The following is a 14,473-nucleotide window of genomic DNA, read 5'->3' as shown; positions in this document are numbered from 1 at the left end:
TATAGGGACTATACCAAAAAATAAGTATAATGAACACATGCTTTTATCTAGCATTTTCTCAATTGGATCTGCTGAAAGCAAAGGAAAGAATAAAATTTTAGATCGTATCTTCTATTCTCAGTCAGAGGAATGAAAATACTGAAAGCTAAGGATAGGCTGGTGACAAACCACTACTTAAATTACATACTCAGCCAAATTCCCCAAATAACTTTTTTAAGTTTGAAGAAATGAAGTAAGTAGGTTATAAACATAATTTTCAAGTAATTATTTTATGTTAATAATTACCAAGTCTTACCCTTGAACTAAAAAGAATAAAGTTTAAAAACTCACTCTGTTCATTATCATTCCGCTGATTTCAAGTACAGACATGTCAGCTTTCTTGCAGTCATTGCCTTCCCATACTATAGCACTGATTTTCTCTAATCCTGGGTGGGAACTATGGAGCCAGGGCAAATGACTCTATAAAAAATAAATAGAAATTGGTGAATACATTCATCGCATTTCATAAATATAACATATATGCAGGTATATAAAATGTGTACAGATAACAACTATGCTAAAAGACAGAAATTGATGAATCATTTAAATTTGATAAACTGAACACATATCTGTGCTTTTCTGTATCTAAACACACAAACTCTGTTAAAGACTTTATTGTAATCTGGGTGAAGGTTTACAAAACAAATTGGTTTTCCATTCAACAATTCATACACATTTTGTGACACTGATTGCACTCTTCAGAATGTAATAGTACTCTTACAACTTCCTCTCTCTGTTCAGTTTCCATTTGTCCTGCTCTCCTATCCTTTAATGCCTTCTGAGTTTTATCTGTGGGCAAATGCTTCCCTATTGATTTCATATGGTTGATTGCTCTAAGGACTGCATACCTTCCTGGTGTTATTGTTTATCCTATTGGCCTGTCCACTGCTGGGTGAAAGACGGGCCACAGGGGTAAGTTTAATTCCAAGCTTGAAGAGTGTTTAAGGGCTACAGTCTCAGGGCTTCCATCAGTCTCCATCAGACCAGTAAGCCTGATCTTTTTTGTGAGTTTGAGTTTTGCTATACATTTCTCTCCCACTCTATCTAGGACCTCCCATTGTGGTCAGTATTGGTATTTGGCACCATCTAGATCTTCTAGACTCATGGTAATGAAGGCTGGAGTTTGTGTGGCCAATTACTCCTCTGGACTGTTTCCATGTCTGATTCCTCCCCCTCCCTCTTCTTTGTTCTGGACAGGGAGAGACCAATAATAGTACCTTACATGATTGCTCACAAGTTTTAAGACCCCAGTTGCTACTCACCAAAGTTGGATGTAGAATACTGTCTTTGTGGACTCTGCTATGCCATTTTACCTTGATGTTCCCTGAAACTATGGTCCTGAACCCCCAAGTCTAGTGATTCATTCGCTCAAGGTGTTTGGTTAAGAAGTTTTCATAACTTTACCCCCTGTATGCTCTACTATATTCATGGATATATTTGCAACACATGTAAATACATATGTAGAAATATTCTCTGTCCAACCTGTATTTATTCATGGGTGTAGAGGGCCCCCATCAAGATGAACTGACACAGTGGCTGCAATGATGGGCTCAGGTATAACAGGGATCATGGGGGTGGACACAGGACCGGGCAGTGTTTCTTCTATTGTACATAAGGTCACTATGAGTTAGAGACAACTCAACAGCACCTTACAGTCCTGTCCACCTTTCTATACCTGTTCAGCTTGTTTGTGTACCTAGGTATCCACTCATAGATTACTGTTGTTACTATTATTGCAGGATGTGTAGGTAATAGTATTTGCCTTTGTTACCTTTAGCTCTTGAGCACCTCCCAGTGTCTTCCTTTGCCTTGATCATTTTGTGATCTCCCCCTTTCTGTACACTAACTTTTCCTTCTCCCAAGTTAATATGTGTCTACCTACTAATTAGTGATTTACCCTTCCCTCCTCTCCTACCCCAGTAACTCTCAAAGAATGCTTCTTTCTGCATCAAAAGCTTTTCTTCACTTTTTATAATAGTCTCATACAACATTTGCCCTTTGTGAACATCCTCCAGATTCATCCACATTATGAGGTGTCTTGTAGATTATCACTATTCTTTAATGTCGCATAGTACTCCACTGAATGTACCACAGTTCATTCATCCATTGATGGGTACCTAGGTTGTTTCCATCATGTTGATATTGTAAATATGAATAGTGCTGCAATGAACATGTTGCAAATATTTGTTCACATCATGGCTTATTTCTCTAGGATATATATCCCAGTAGTAGGATTATTGGATTATATGGTATTTCTATCTCCAATTTTTAAAGAAAAGCGCCATCATTTTCCACAGTGGTTGCACCATTTTATAGTCCCACCAGCTGTGTATGAGGGTTCCAGTCTCTCCACACCCTTACCAGGATTTTTTTTTTTTTTTTAAACCTTTGCTATTAATGTTGGGGTGAGATATCTCATTATTGTTTTAATTTGGATCTCTTTAATAGGTAATGATTGTGAACGTTTCTTCATGTGTTCACTGGTTACCTGAATGTCTTCTTTGGTGAAGTGTCCGTTCATGTTCTCTGCCCATTTTTAAATTGGATTGTCTTTTTTCAATTGAGGTGCTGAAGTTTTCCATACCTTTTAGAGATCAGTCCTTTGTCTACATGTTGCTGTCACCCTCTTCCCCAAGTCTGTAGGTTTTCTTTTTACTCTTTTGGTGAAATTCCTTTGGTGTACATAAATGCTTAATATTTAGGATGTCACAGTTATCTATTTTGTTTTCAGAGATTTGTGCATTTTTAGTTATGTTTGATAGTGTATTTATATTATATATTAGAGCCCCAGATGTTCGCCCTAATTCTTCTTTGATGATTTTAGAGGTTTAGGTTTTGTATTTAGATTTTGATCCTTCTTGAGTTAGTTTTTGTATATGGTGTGAGATATCTTTCATTTTATGCACATAGATATCATTTTGCCAGCACCAATTGTAAAGAGACCATCTCTTTCCCATTTAATGAGTTCTGTCCCTTCCTCGAGCAAAAGCTGTCCAAAGGTGGATAGATTTACTTCTGGGTTCTCAATTCTGTTTCACTGGTCTATGGTCTGTCAACATACCAGGCTATCTTGACCACCACAGGTATGGTAGGTTTTGAGGTCAGGAATGTGAGGTCTCCTTTGTTCTTCTTTAGCAGTGCTAGGACTATCTAAGGTTTCTTTCTTTTCCATATAAAGTTGCTGACTGATTTTTCTGTATCTCATTAAAGAACAATGATGGAATCTGGATTGGGATTGCATTGTATCTCCAGATCGCTTTGGTAGTACTGACATTTTCACAATGTTAAGTTTTCCTGTCCATGAGCATGGTATACTCTTCCACTTCTGTAGGTCTCTTTTGGATTCTTGTAGTAGTGTTTTGTAGTTGTCTTCATATAAGTCTTTTGTGTCTCTGGTTAGATTTATTCCTAAGTACTTCATCTTTTGGGGTGGCTATTGTAAATGCTATTGTTTTCCTGATTCCCTTTTCAGAGTTCTCTTTGTTAGTGTACAGGAGGACTCCAACTGATTTTCATATGTTGATCCTCTACTCTGCCATTGTGCTGAATACTTCCATTTATTCCACAAATTTCTTGTTGAGTCTGTGGGATTTTCATGTCATCTGCAAATAAAGATTATTTATTTTTTCTTTGCCAATTTGGATGCCTTTTATTTCACTTTCTTGCCTTCTGCTCTGGTCAGAAATAGCAATACAACACTGAGTAAGAGTGATAATAAAGGGTATCTGTTTTCAGTCTCTCTCCATTGAGAATAATGTTAGCATTTGGTTTTGTGTATATGCTCCTAATTATGTTGATGAATTGCCCTTCTATTCCTATTTTGTTAATTAAAAAAAAAAATCAGGAATGGGTGCTGGATTTTGTTAGATGCCTTTTCTGCATCAATTGATAAGATTACATGGTTCTTTTCTCTTGCTTTATTTATGTGGTGGATTGCATTGATTGTTTTTCTAATACTGAACCATCCTTGCATACCTAGCATGAATTCCACTTGGTCATGATGTCATTAGTTTTTTGATATATTCTTGGATTCTACTGGCTAGGATTTTGTTGAGAATTTTTGTGACTATATTCATGAGGGATATTTGTCTATAATTTTCTATTTTAGTTGTGTCTTTGCCTGGTTTTGGTATTAGGGCTATGCTTGCATCATACAATGAATTCGGGAGAATTCCATAATTTTCTATGTTTTGGAGTATTCTGAGCAGATCTGATATAAGCTCTTCTCTGTTTCATAGAATTTGCAAGTGTAGCTGTCTGGGCTAGGACATTTTTTGGGGGAAGTTTTTTTAAAATAACCTATTCAATTTCTTGTTTTGTGATGGGTCTGTTCAATGTTCTACCTCAGATTTTGTTAGTTTGGGAAGGGAGTGTGTTGCTAGAAATCTGTGCATTTTTTCTAGGTTTTCAAATTTGCTGGAGTACAATTTTTCTTAGTATTGTTATTAACCTTTTTATTTCACTTGGTTCTGCTGTGCCTTGTGACACTGCCTATTTCATTTCTTATTTGCATCTTCTCCTTCTTTTCCTTAATAAATCTGCCAGATGTTTGTCAATTTTATTAATCCTTTCAGAGAAACTTCTAGTCTTGTTGATTCTTTCTATTCTTTTCCTGTTTCATTTATTTCTGCTCAAATCTTTACTATTTTCTTTCTTCTGCTGACTGTAGACTTACTGCTATTCTTTTTCTAATTGTTGGAGATTTTGGGTTAAGGTATTGATAGTAATCCTTTCTTCTTTTTTGATGTGTGTTTACTGCTAATAAGTTGTCCTCTGAGCACTGCTTTTGCTGTGTCCCAAGGATTTTAGTATGCTGTGTTTTCATTCTCATTTTATTCAAGGAATTTTTTTCATTTCATTTTTTTATTTCTACTATTACTCTGTAGTTTTAGAGTATTATTAATTTCCATGTATTTAATTTTTTTTCCCTTGGTTTTTTTGTTGTTGATTTCAAATTTTATATCAACATCTGAGAAGATGCTTTGTAGTATTATGATGTTCTTAAATTTTTTCCGGCTTGTTTTGTGTCCTAACATATGGTCTATTATGGAGAATGTTCCCTGTGCACTGGAAAAGTATATTATGCTGTTGTTGGGTGGTGTGTTCTGTGTATGTCTATGAGATCAAGTTGGCTCATTGTGTTTTTTAGACTTCTGTATTTTTGTTGAGTTTCTCTCTAGTTGTTCTGTCCTTCATCAAAAGTGGTGAATTAAAGTCTCCTACTATTATTGTGGAGTTGTCGATTTCTCTTTTCAATTCCATTAAAGTTGGATTTATGTATTTTGGGGCTCTGTCATTGGGTGCACAGATATTATGATTATGTCTTCTTTTTGGATTGACCCTTTATAATCATTATATAATATCCTTCCTTGTCTCTTTTGCTGATTTTTGTCTTAAAGTTTATTTGATCTGAAACTAATATTGCCACTCCTGCTCTTCTTTGATCACCATTTGCTTGATTATTTTTCTATGGTTTCATTTTTAGCTTATTTTTGTCTTTCTGTCTAAGGTGTGTCTCTAATAGGCAGTATATTGATGGGAAGTGTTTTATTCTCATTCTGTTACTCTCTGTCCCTTCACTGGTGCATATAATCCATTTTCATCAATATAATTATCAATATGTATGAATTTACTGCTGTCTTTTTTTTGGTGTGTAGGTTGATGGTTTTTTTTGTTCCATAGATTTTTCTGTGCTATGTTCATTTTACTTATGGATTTATAATTTATTTCACTGCTGTTTTAGTTTTTACTAGATCTTTATTATTTTATTCTTATGAAAAGTTTAATTAATTTTGAGGTTACCCTATAATTTATTATTTTCTTCCTAAGTTTTAAAAAGTCTATCTTAATGTTGTCTTGACTTCCTCTCTATTTGGAAGTTCTGTAACTACACCATTTAACCCCTCTTTTTGCTTGCTGTAGTTATTGTTTACAAATTGACATCTGTGGTCCCCTCTTTTTAGTCTTATAGATTTATTTTATTTTGGGTATTTCTATGTCTGGGTTGATGTTTACGTGATATTGTCATGTGTCTTAATCTCAAGTTGTTGTCTGCCATTGTTGTTTCTCTGTTGGAAGGACTTCGTTTAGCATTTCTTACAAGGTTGGTCTGGATTTTGCCAATTCCCTTAATTTCTGTTTATCTGGGAACATCCTCATTTTACCATTGTATTTACAGGACAATTTTGCTGGATATATTCTTGGTTCGTAATCTTTATCTTTCAAGGTTTTATATGTCATCCCATTGCCACCCTGCCTGCTGGTTTCTGCTGAGAAATTAGAGGACAGTCTCATTGGTTTCTTTGTAGGTAATTTTTCATTTTTCCTGAGCTGCTCTCAGGATTCTTTGTCTTTGGTGTTAGTAAGTTTGATTATAAGTTCTAGTGATTTTCTTTTGGGGTATATCCTATTTGGGGTTTGTTGAGCCTCCTGACTGCCTATCTTCATCTATCATAATATTAGGAAAATTTACTTCCAACAAATCTTCAACAATTTTCTAACCCCCCTTTCTTTTTTCTTTTGTCGCTTTCTGTTCTGGAATGCTGATCACATATAAGTTCTTCCTCATGATGTGTCCCATATAATTCTTAAGCTTTCTCCATTTTCTTTTTGTTCCTTTTTTTCTGATTCCTCCTCTAATAGATCAGTATTAAGAGATTTCTCTTCAATTTCACTAATTCTGTCTTCCATTGAGTCAATTCTCTTTTGTCCTTCTAATGCATTATCTATTTCTGAAATTTTATTATTAATTTTCTGTATTTCTATTTGCTATTTTTATATGGTTTCTAATTTTCCATTTATTTTGTCAAGTTGTTCTTGTATTATTTTCCTGAATCATTCTAGAGTTTTGTCTGTTTTCCTTGATTTTGTCTATTATTTCCTTGGTGTTGTCAGTGTTTTCCTTGATTTCTTTGTTAATGTGTGAGAAAAGTACAATTCTTTAGAATTCCTTATCAGGTAGTTCCAATGCCAATTCTTCTTCTAGAAGATTTTCTGGCCCTGTATTGTGGTCATTTGCTTAAGTCATTTTCCTGTTTTGTTATGTAATTTGAATTTGTCTGTTGTCTCTGATACTGTGTGGTATTATTGTATTTATTTGTTGATTTCATGTTGGTTTGCTTCACCTTGTTTCTTTTCTTTTTAAATATTTCTGGGCAACAGGGTGGGCATGCTATGCTGGTTGTTGGTTTGGCATCACTGGGGAGTTTACACCTGTCTCCAGGTAAATCTGATAGTAGGTAGGAGTGTGGGCCAGAAGTCTCTAATTGCTGGTCATGGAGCAGCTGAGGGCAGGCTAGGTAGCTGGTGGCCACTGTCACACACACATAATTTTTACTAATTTTAATTCTATATTAAAACTAGCTAGCTTACACACTAAACAGATGACACAAGAAACTGCATAAGTGCGTTCTATGACAGATGTTTTGCGACTTATTTTTCAAATATATAATAAATTGTGTCAGCAAAAGGGTTTAGTGTCAATGTTTAAATAGCTACTAATATAACATTAAGAGACGTAATATCAAATTGTCTACAACACTGATTTTTCAACTTAAGATCATCCAATACAAAATAACATGACAGCTAAGATTTGAACTTCTTTGAAAAACTAGATAGTGATATAATTTAATCCTGAAAGAGATTCTTCTTCACATGTCTACACTTAACATTTTATTTAGTTACTTTACTGATATTTTTTGGGAGCTTTGGTAGCATAGTGCCTAAGGCACTTGACTGCTAACCAGAAGGCTGGCGGTTCAAACCCACCAGCCACTCGGAAGGAAGGTTGGGCAATCCTACTTCCGTAGCGATATTGCCTCGGAAACCCAAGGAGGGGTCACTATGAGTCGGGTCCAACTCGACGGCACGTAACAACAACTGATATTTTAATTTCTCATCCCTCCAAAAGATAACTTTCTTTTTCCCTAGATAGAGCAAATATTATAAACCGATGATAGAGACTTAGAAGTCCTTTCCCAGGGAGATAAACTCTCTTTTAATGTTTCAAACAATAAAACTTTTTTTTTAAAAAATACATATTGAAAGCATTAATACAAAGGATGAGATGCTTAAGTTCGGGATTTTTTTCTTTTTAGATATATAATTAAAAGAATAGAACTTGAAAAAAGGATAGTCAGGTTGGCTAAAAGATAGCAATAAATTAATGAAACACCAAACTCTAGATTATCAGACAAAGAAGTAACACTAAAAGATTGGACCCATAATGGAATGAATTTTTTTGTTTACAATAAAATATATCTAACTTCTAATTTTTAAAAGATTGGCATTTTCTTCATTTTATATAAAATGACAGATATGGCATTAATAGCACTCTCAGAAAAATAAATAATAGATCTTTGACTTCTAGTCTTCTAATTTTATAATATATTTAATTAGAATATCTTCAAACAATGAACAGAAGAATCTACTCTAGTTATATTTATTCTTTTTAGGAAAAATATATGATTAAAACATGGGAAAGAAAAGTTTCCATAAACTGAAGAAATACTTTCCTCTAGGAGTAAAGATGCATTGACTGGATTCCACTAAAACTATAAAATAATTAAGTAATATGTAAGAAAACAGGAAATTATTAGTATTACTCTGACTCATACATTAATTTTCTTCAGAATAAAAATATATAGGCCAACCTTAATACCAGCAGTCATGCTATTTGGCAAAGCTATTTTTCACATTATTTGGTTAGGAAAGGGATTCACTTTTTTTTTTTTGTCTTTTCCAAATGATAAAGAATTTTTATATTGACTTCAGTGTATGTATTTCACTATTTGAGGGTCATAAGAGCCATGATATACTATTTACTAATGATCAACTTAATTCCACATATGATGCTTCATAATTTAGCCCCAAATAAAATATTCTAGTTCAGGATAGAAACAATGTGCAACAAAATAGGCTATCAAACTCTTTCCTGGAAACCTAATAATTTTGAATGGAACCAAAAAGGTAGACACAACAAGTGTGAGATGCTGAATAAAAAGTATGTAAAGCCTGAGAGGCAACCACTGGTTTACAGGCTGCTGTTGCTTCTTTTTTAAAAAACTAAGTGCATAACAGTGAATTAAAGGTCTTCCCAATTGTAAGAAGAAAAACATAACAATACCAAGAAGATTCATCTAAAGATAGAAATAAGAAATCAAAAAGCTCTTCATTGTCCTTCCAAAACAGCAGAATGTAAAAAATTTTGCTTAGGTACTCTACCCAGGATTTGATGTCATTCCCTTTTTTCCAGAAAGCCAAAGCCAACAGAGAAGATAGCAATTAGAAACCAGAGAATTTAAAGCATTAAAGAAACTCTGTATGTTTGTCAAATGTATACTCAAAGACAGTCTCGTTGAAACACGTACTACCTACATTACCAGTCTGTGTGTGGAGAACAGCATCCTATCAAACACTTCAAAAACCAAGGGAAAACATCAGAGTGAATGACACCATTTTATCACATAGGTGTTTTCCAGTATGATCTTCAGACTAAAATGTGGAACTCTTTTAATGCTTGTTCTTTATCCTCATTCAAAATCTGAACTGTTTTGCTTCTTGTTCATTCAATACTGCCTGAAAACCTCAATGTTAAATGGCTGCACAGTTTAGTTCAACTAAATTCACCATGACAGCCACTTTACAGTTTATAAACTACAGGAACTGTAGCCATTAAAATCCAGTTTTATCTATGAAAAATGAGTTTTCCTTGAATACAACTTTGTATGTTATTACATACTCAGCAATGATTAGAGGAGAAAAGTTTTCTCCTGTGGAAATGTTTCAATCACTGTTCACAAAGAAAACTAAACTACAAATTTGGTAACATTTTGACTAAAACACACTGCTTCAAATGATTTGTGCTTACTAGGAAGAATTTTTCCATCTCTACAGTAGGCAGTAAAAAGTCCTCCAAACCTAACACAGACTTTGGTTAAACAAGGAAAAACTGGTAGCTTTTCATTAAAGAAAGCCATAAAGAATTTCCATTACGTGGCTACTAGTAAAATTGAAAACATGAGCTTATCTTTCAGAAGGTTGAGAATAAAAAATCTGTCTTTAATCCAAAAGCAAAACCAATATAAACTTGGAATACTATAATTAGCTATGCAGAATAGAATATTTTAGGGAAATTATTTTATTAAAAATGGAGCCAGACTGATGTGCTAGACTTGTTGTTTTGTTCTTAGGAGCCACTGAGTCAGTTCTGACTCCGAGCGGCACTATGTCCAACAGAACGAGACACTGCCTGGTCCTGCACTGTCATTACGATCACTGCATGCTCGAGCCCGTGGTTGCAACCACTGTGTCAGTCCATCTCGTTAAGGGTACTCCTCTTCCTCGCTGACCCTCTCTTTTTACCAAGCATATCCTTCTCCAGGAAACAGCCCCTCCTAATAACACATCCAAAGTACTGAAAGGAAGTCTCATCATCATCTCTTCTAAAAAGAATTCTGGATGTATTTCTTCTAAGACAGATTTGTTTGTTCCTCTGGCAATATTCTTTGTCAAGCCCATAATTCAAAGGCATCAATTTCTCTGCAATCTTCCTTATTCACTGTCCAGCTTTCACAAGCATACAAGACAACTAAAAAGACCATGGTTTGGGTCAGGTGCACCTCACCTCAGTCTTCAAAGTGACATCTTTGCTCTTAAACACTTTGAAGAGATCTTTCGCAGGTTTGCTCAGTGCAATATAACATCTATTCCTTGACTGTTGCTTTCATGGGTGCTGATGTGGATCCAAGTAAAATGAAATCCTTGATAACGTCAATATTTTCTGTTTATCATGATGCTGCTTATTGTTCCACTTGTGAGGATTTTTGTTCTATGTTCCATAATGAAGATTGCAGTCTTTGATCTTCATCAGTAAGTGCTTCGAGCCCTCTTCACTTCCAGCAAACAAGATTATGTCATCTGCATACCACAGTTTGTTAGTCTTCCTCCAATCCTAAGGCCACATTCTTCTTCATATAGTCCAGCTTCTCAGATTATTTGCTCAACATAAAGACTAAGTAAGTATGGTGAAAGGAGACAACCTTGATGTACATTTTTTCTGATTTAAAACCATGCAGTATGAATGACTGTCTCTTGGTCTATGTACAGGTTCTGCATGAGCAGTTAAGTGTTCTGGAATTCCCATTCTTTGCAATGTTATTTATAATCTGTTATGATCCACACAGTCAAAGGCCTTTATATAGTCAATCAAATACAGATAGAGATCTATCTGGTATTTTCTGTTTTTAGCCAAGATTCACCTGACATCAGCAATGATATCCCTCTTTCTATACCGTCTTCTGAATCTAGCTTGAATTTCTGTCAGTGTACTGCTGCAACTTTTTTTTTTTTTAAAATTATCTCCAGCAAAATTTTACTTGCTTGAGATATTAATAATATTGTTTGATAATTCCTGCATTCCATTGGATTACCCTTCCTTGGAATGGGCATGTATATGGATCTCTTCCAGTTGGTTGGCCAGGTAGCTGTTGTCCAAATTTCTTGGCATAGTTTGAGTGCTTCCAGTTTTGAATCTGTTCATTGAAACATCACAACTGGTATTGAATTAATTCCTAGAGCCTTATTATTTTTCACTAATGCCTCAGTGCAGCTTGAACTTCCTCATTCCTGATCATATGCTATCTTCTGAAATGGCTGAATGTGAACCAATTCTTTTTAGCACACTGGCTATCTATCTGTATTCTTTCCATCTTCTTTTGAGGCTTCCTGTGTCATTCAATATTCTGCCCATAGAATCCTTCTATATTGCAACTTGAAGTTTGAATTTTTTCTTCAGACCTTGTTGTTGTTATGTGCTGTCGAGTCAGACCCGACTCATAGTAACCCATCCTCTGGTTTCTGAGGCAGTATCACTATGGAAGTAGATTGCCCAACCTTCCTTCCGATGAGTGGCTAGTGGGTTTGAACTGCCAGCCTTCTGGTTAGCAGTCGAATGAGTGCCTTAAGCACTATGTTATTCTGCATAGCATTCATAAAACTATTTTTTTAATTAAGAAAGTCTATATGGAATGTTTATTAAAAAGTAATTTTGTTTCATACATTCATTTAACTGATATTGATTAAGCACCTATTATGTACCTAATACTGTGCAACATTAACAATGAGCAAAAATATATGGCTCTTGCTTTTCAGCTGCTTAAGGTTATCTCTGGGAAACCAGCTTATAGGCATCTCCCTCAACCTTAATTCCTGTTATTACCCTTAACGACTTTAAAGACTATGTAGATGACTCACCCAATACCCTATTCCCAAGGATTTTTCTTTCTTCTTTTTAACTTCTTCAATTCCAGGGACAATAGAGATCCCATGCCACAGCTTGGACCTTGTCACCACAAAGAATCGTTCCACTTCTGAGTCTTCAATCACAATCTCCCATCTTACTTTATCTCTTATACCTTCAAACCTAAAACACTTGCTCCCTTGACACATCTATCCTTCAATCAGTCCTTTCCTGGTTTCCTTTCCATTTCCATGTGATATGTCTAGATCCCCAGATACAGCATTTCAATCAGCCATATCATCTGCTCCTTTACCCCTTCAGTAGCAAACCAATTATTGAGTACTATGTCTTTGGGTACATTACTCAACTTCTCTTGAGCCTCAATTTCATCATCTACAAAATGAAAAATTAACTACCTTCCCATAGGTGGTTGTTAGGATTTTATGAGATTATACATCGAGATTACTTTGCAGTTATTGGCATATAGCAAATGCTTATTAAATGTCAGCTATTAGTATGATTAAGGAGCTCTGGTGACATAGTGCCTAAGGCATTTGACTGCTAACCAGAAGGCTGGTGGTTTAAACCCACCAGGTGCTCTGCAAAAGGAAGATGGGGTAATCTACTTCCATAAAAATTTACCTCCTCGGAACCCCAATGGGGGTCGCTGTAAGTTGGAACTGACTTGATGGCAGTGAGTTTGTTTGTTTTTTTTCATTATTAGTATGATTATGCCAGGTATATTGCAGAAAACATTATATAAATGTATGGAATGAGCAACTACAAATTCATGGTTTCTGACTCTGGCTGGCCCTCTCAACAATGTGGCAGTCCAATTCTTTTAATCTGTTCATTAGTTATTACGTATGCTCATACATTCTCTCTCTCCCTGACTCCAATCCTGACAAATGATAACACTTCATGTCTTTACTACCATCCACAAGTCCCCTATCCCATCATTTCCCTTCTTGTTGTCAACAGACCTCCTGTCCTTTTTGCATTTCTCGGAAAAGAGATCATCAAGCACTAATTCTCATCTTCTTGCTTCCCCATGCACTCGTCCCCTCCTCCCCACTTCTGTCTCAGTGGACGATGTGCTCTTCTCCCTGTCTAAGGCCAAGCTTCCTAACTGTGCCTCCCCTCCAGAATCCTAAGAAACCTCATTCCACCAATCAATTATTTTTTCTTCTGCACTTGACTTCAATTCATCCTTACTGGTTTCTTCTCTGCGCTCAAACATCTCATATCTTGGGAAGTGGGGTGCAAAACACTCCAACACTACTTCTCCATCTAACTACCACTGCACATTCTCCCAATGTTCATGACCATACTTCTTTAAAAGAGTGATGCATGCCAGTCTACGGACTCATTCTTTGTTCTCACTCCTCAATCCCCTGAAGCAAAGCTTCTTTCCTATGACACTTCTGTAGCTGAAGCCAACATCAATCTATATATTTTTAAATGGAATTATTTCAGAGAGAGAATGATATAATACTCAGCTGTGTCTTAGTTTAACTTTCCCCATATTTGTTCCAGAAATTTTAATAAATAAAACATTACATATAAAACTGAAACCCACTTTGTACCACCATACCCTGCTCCCATCCCTTCCTTTATTCCTCAGATCTATTATCCTAAATTTGGCATTTATTATTCCTTTGCATGTTTTTAGACTTTTACTGTATATACTTCTACCCATAAATAATATATAACACAGCTCAGAATGTTTAAAACCTTTATACATGTGGTACACTGCATGCATCATTCTGTGACTTTTTTCATTCAAAATTATATTTATCAATTTTTTTTCATATTACTATATGTAGTTCTAAGCTCATTCCATTTTCCTGCTGTATACAGTTTTATCATATGCCATGAATTACTAATTCTAATACTGTTGGCTATTAAGTTATTTTCAATTTTTCTCTATCACAAACAATGCAATGAACATCTTTTCTAAGTCTCCTCATGCCTAATCTTCTAGAATATCCTTGGAGTGAATTTCTTAAGAGTGTGTAGATCTTCAATTTTACTAAATAATGACAAACAGCTCTCCAAAGTAATTGTACACATTATATTAACATCAGCACTGCATAAGAGTTGCTGTTTTTTCACATTCTGCCAACAATGAAACTTACTGTATCCTTGTATTTTTGGTGATATGATCAATTTGAAATGGTATTTCAAATTTATATT

At 35.1% G+C, this 14,473-nt stretch overlaps 1 protein-coding gene across 1 annotated transcript in view; it reads right to left on the bottom strand.

Annotated features, from left to right (window-relative positions):
* Nucleotides 1-14,473, bottom strand: part of PHTF2 (putative homeodomain transcription factor 2) — a 115,368-nt gene that overhangs the window by 18,749 nt on the left and 82,146 nt on the right. The window contains exon 11 of the mRNA XM_007944747.2: nt 331-459. Within this exon, the coding sequence (XP_007942938.1) occupies nt 331-459 (129 nt within the window). The remainder of the gene's footprint in view (nt 1-330; nt 460-14,473) is intronic.

This window comes from Orycteropus afer, unplaced genomic scaffold, assembly GCF_000298275.1.
Source record: "Orycteropus afer afer isolate SDZICR_OR568_19922 unplaced genomic scaffold, OryAfe1.0 scaffold00007, whole genome shotgun sequence".
Taxonomy (NCBI): domain Eukaryota; kingdom Metazoa; phylum Chordata; class Mammalia; order Tubulidentata; family Orycteropodidae; genus Orycteropus; species Orycteropus afer.
Note: the sequence above shows the minus strand (reverse complement) of the source record. Positions and strands in the feature narration are given on the sequence as shown.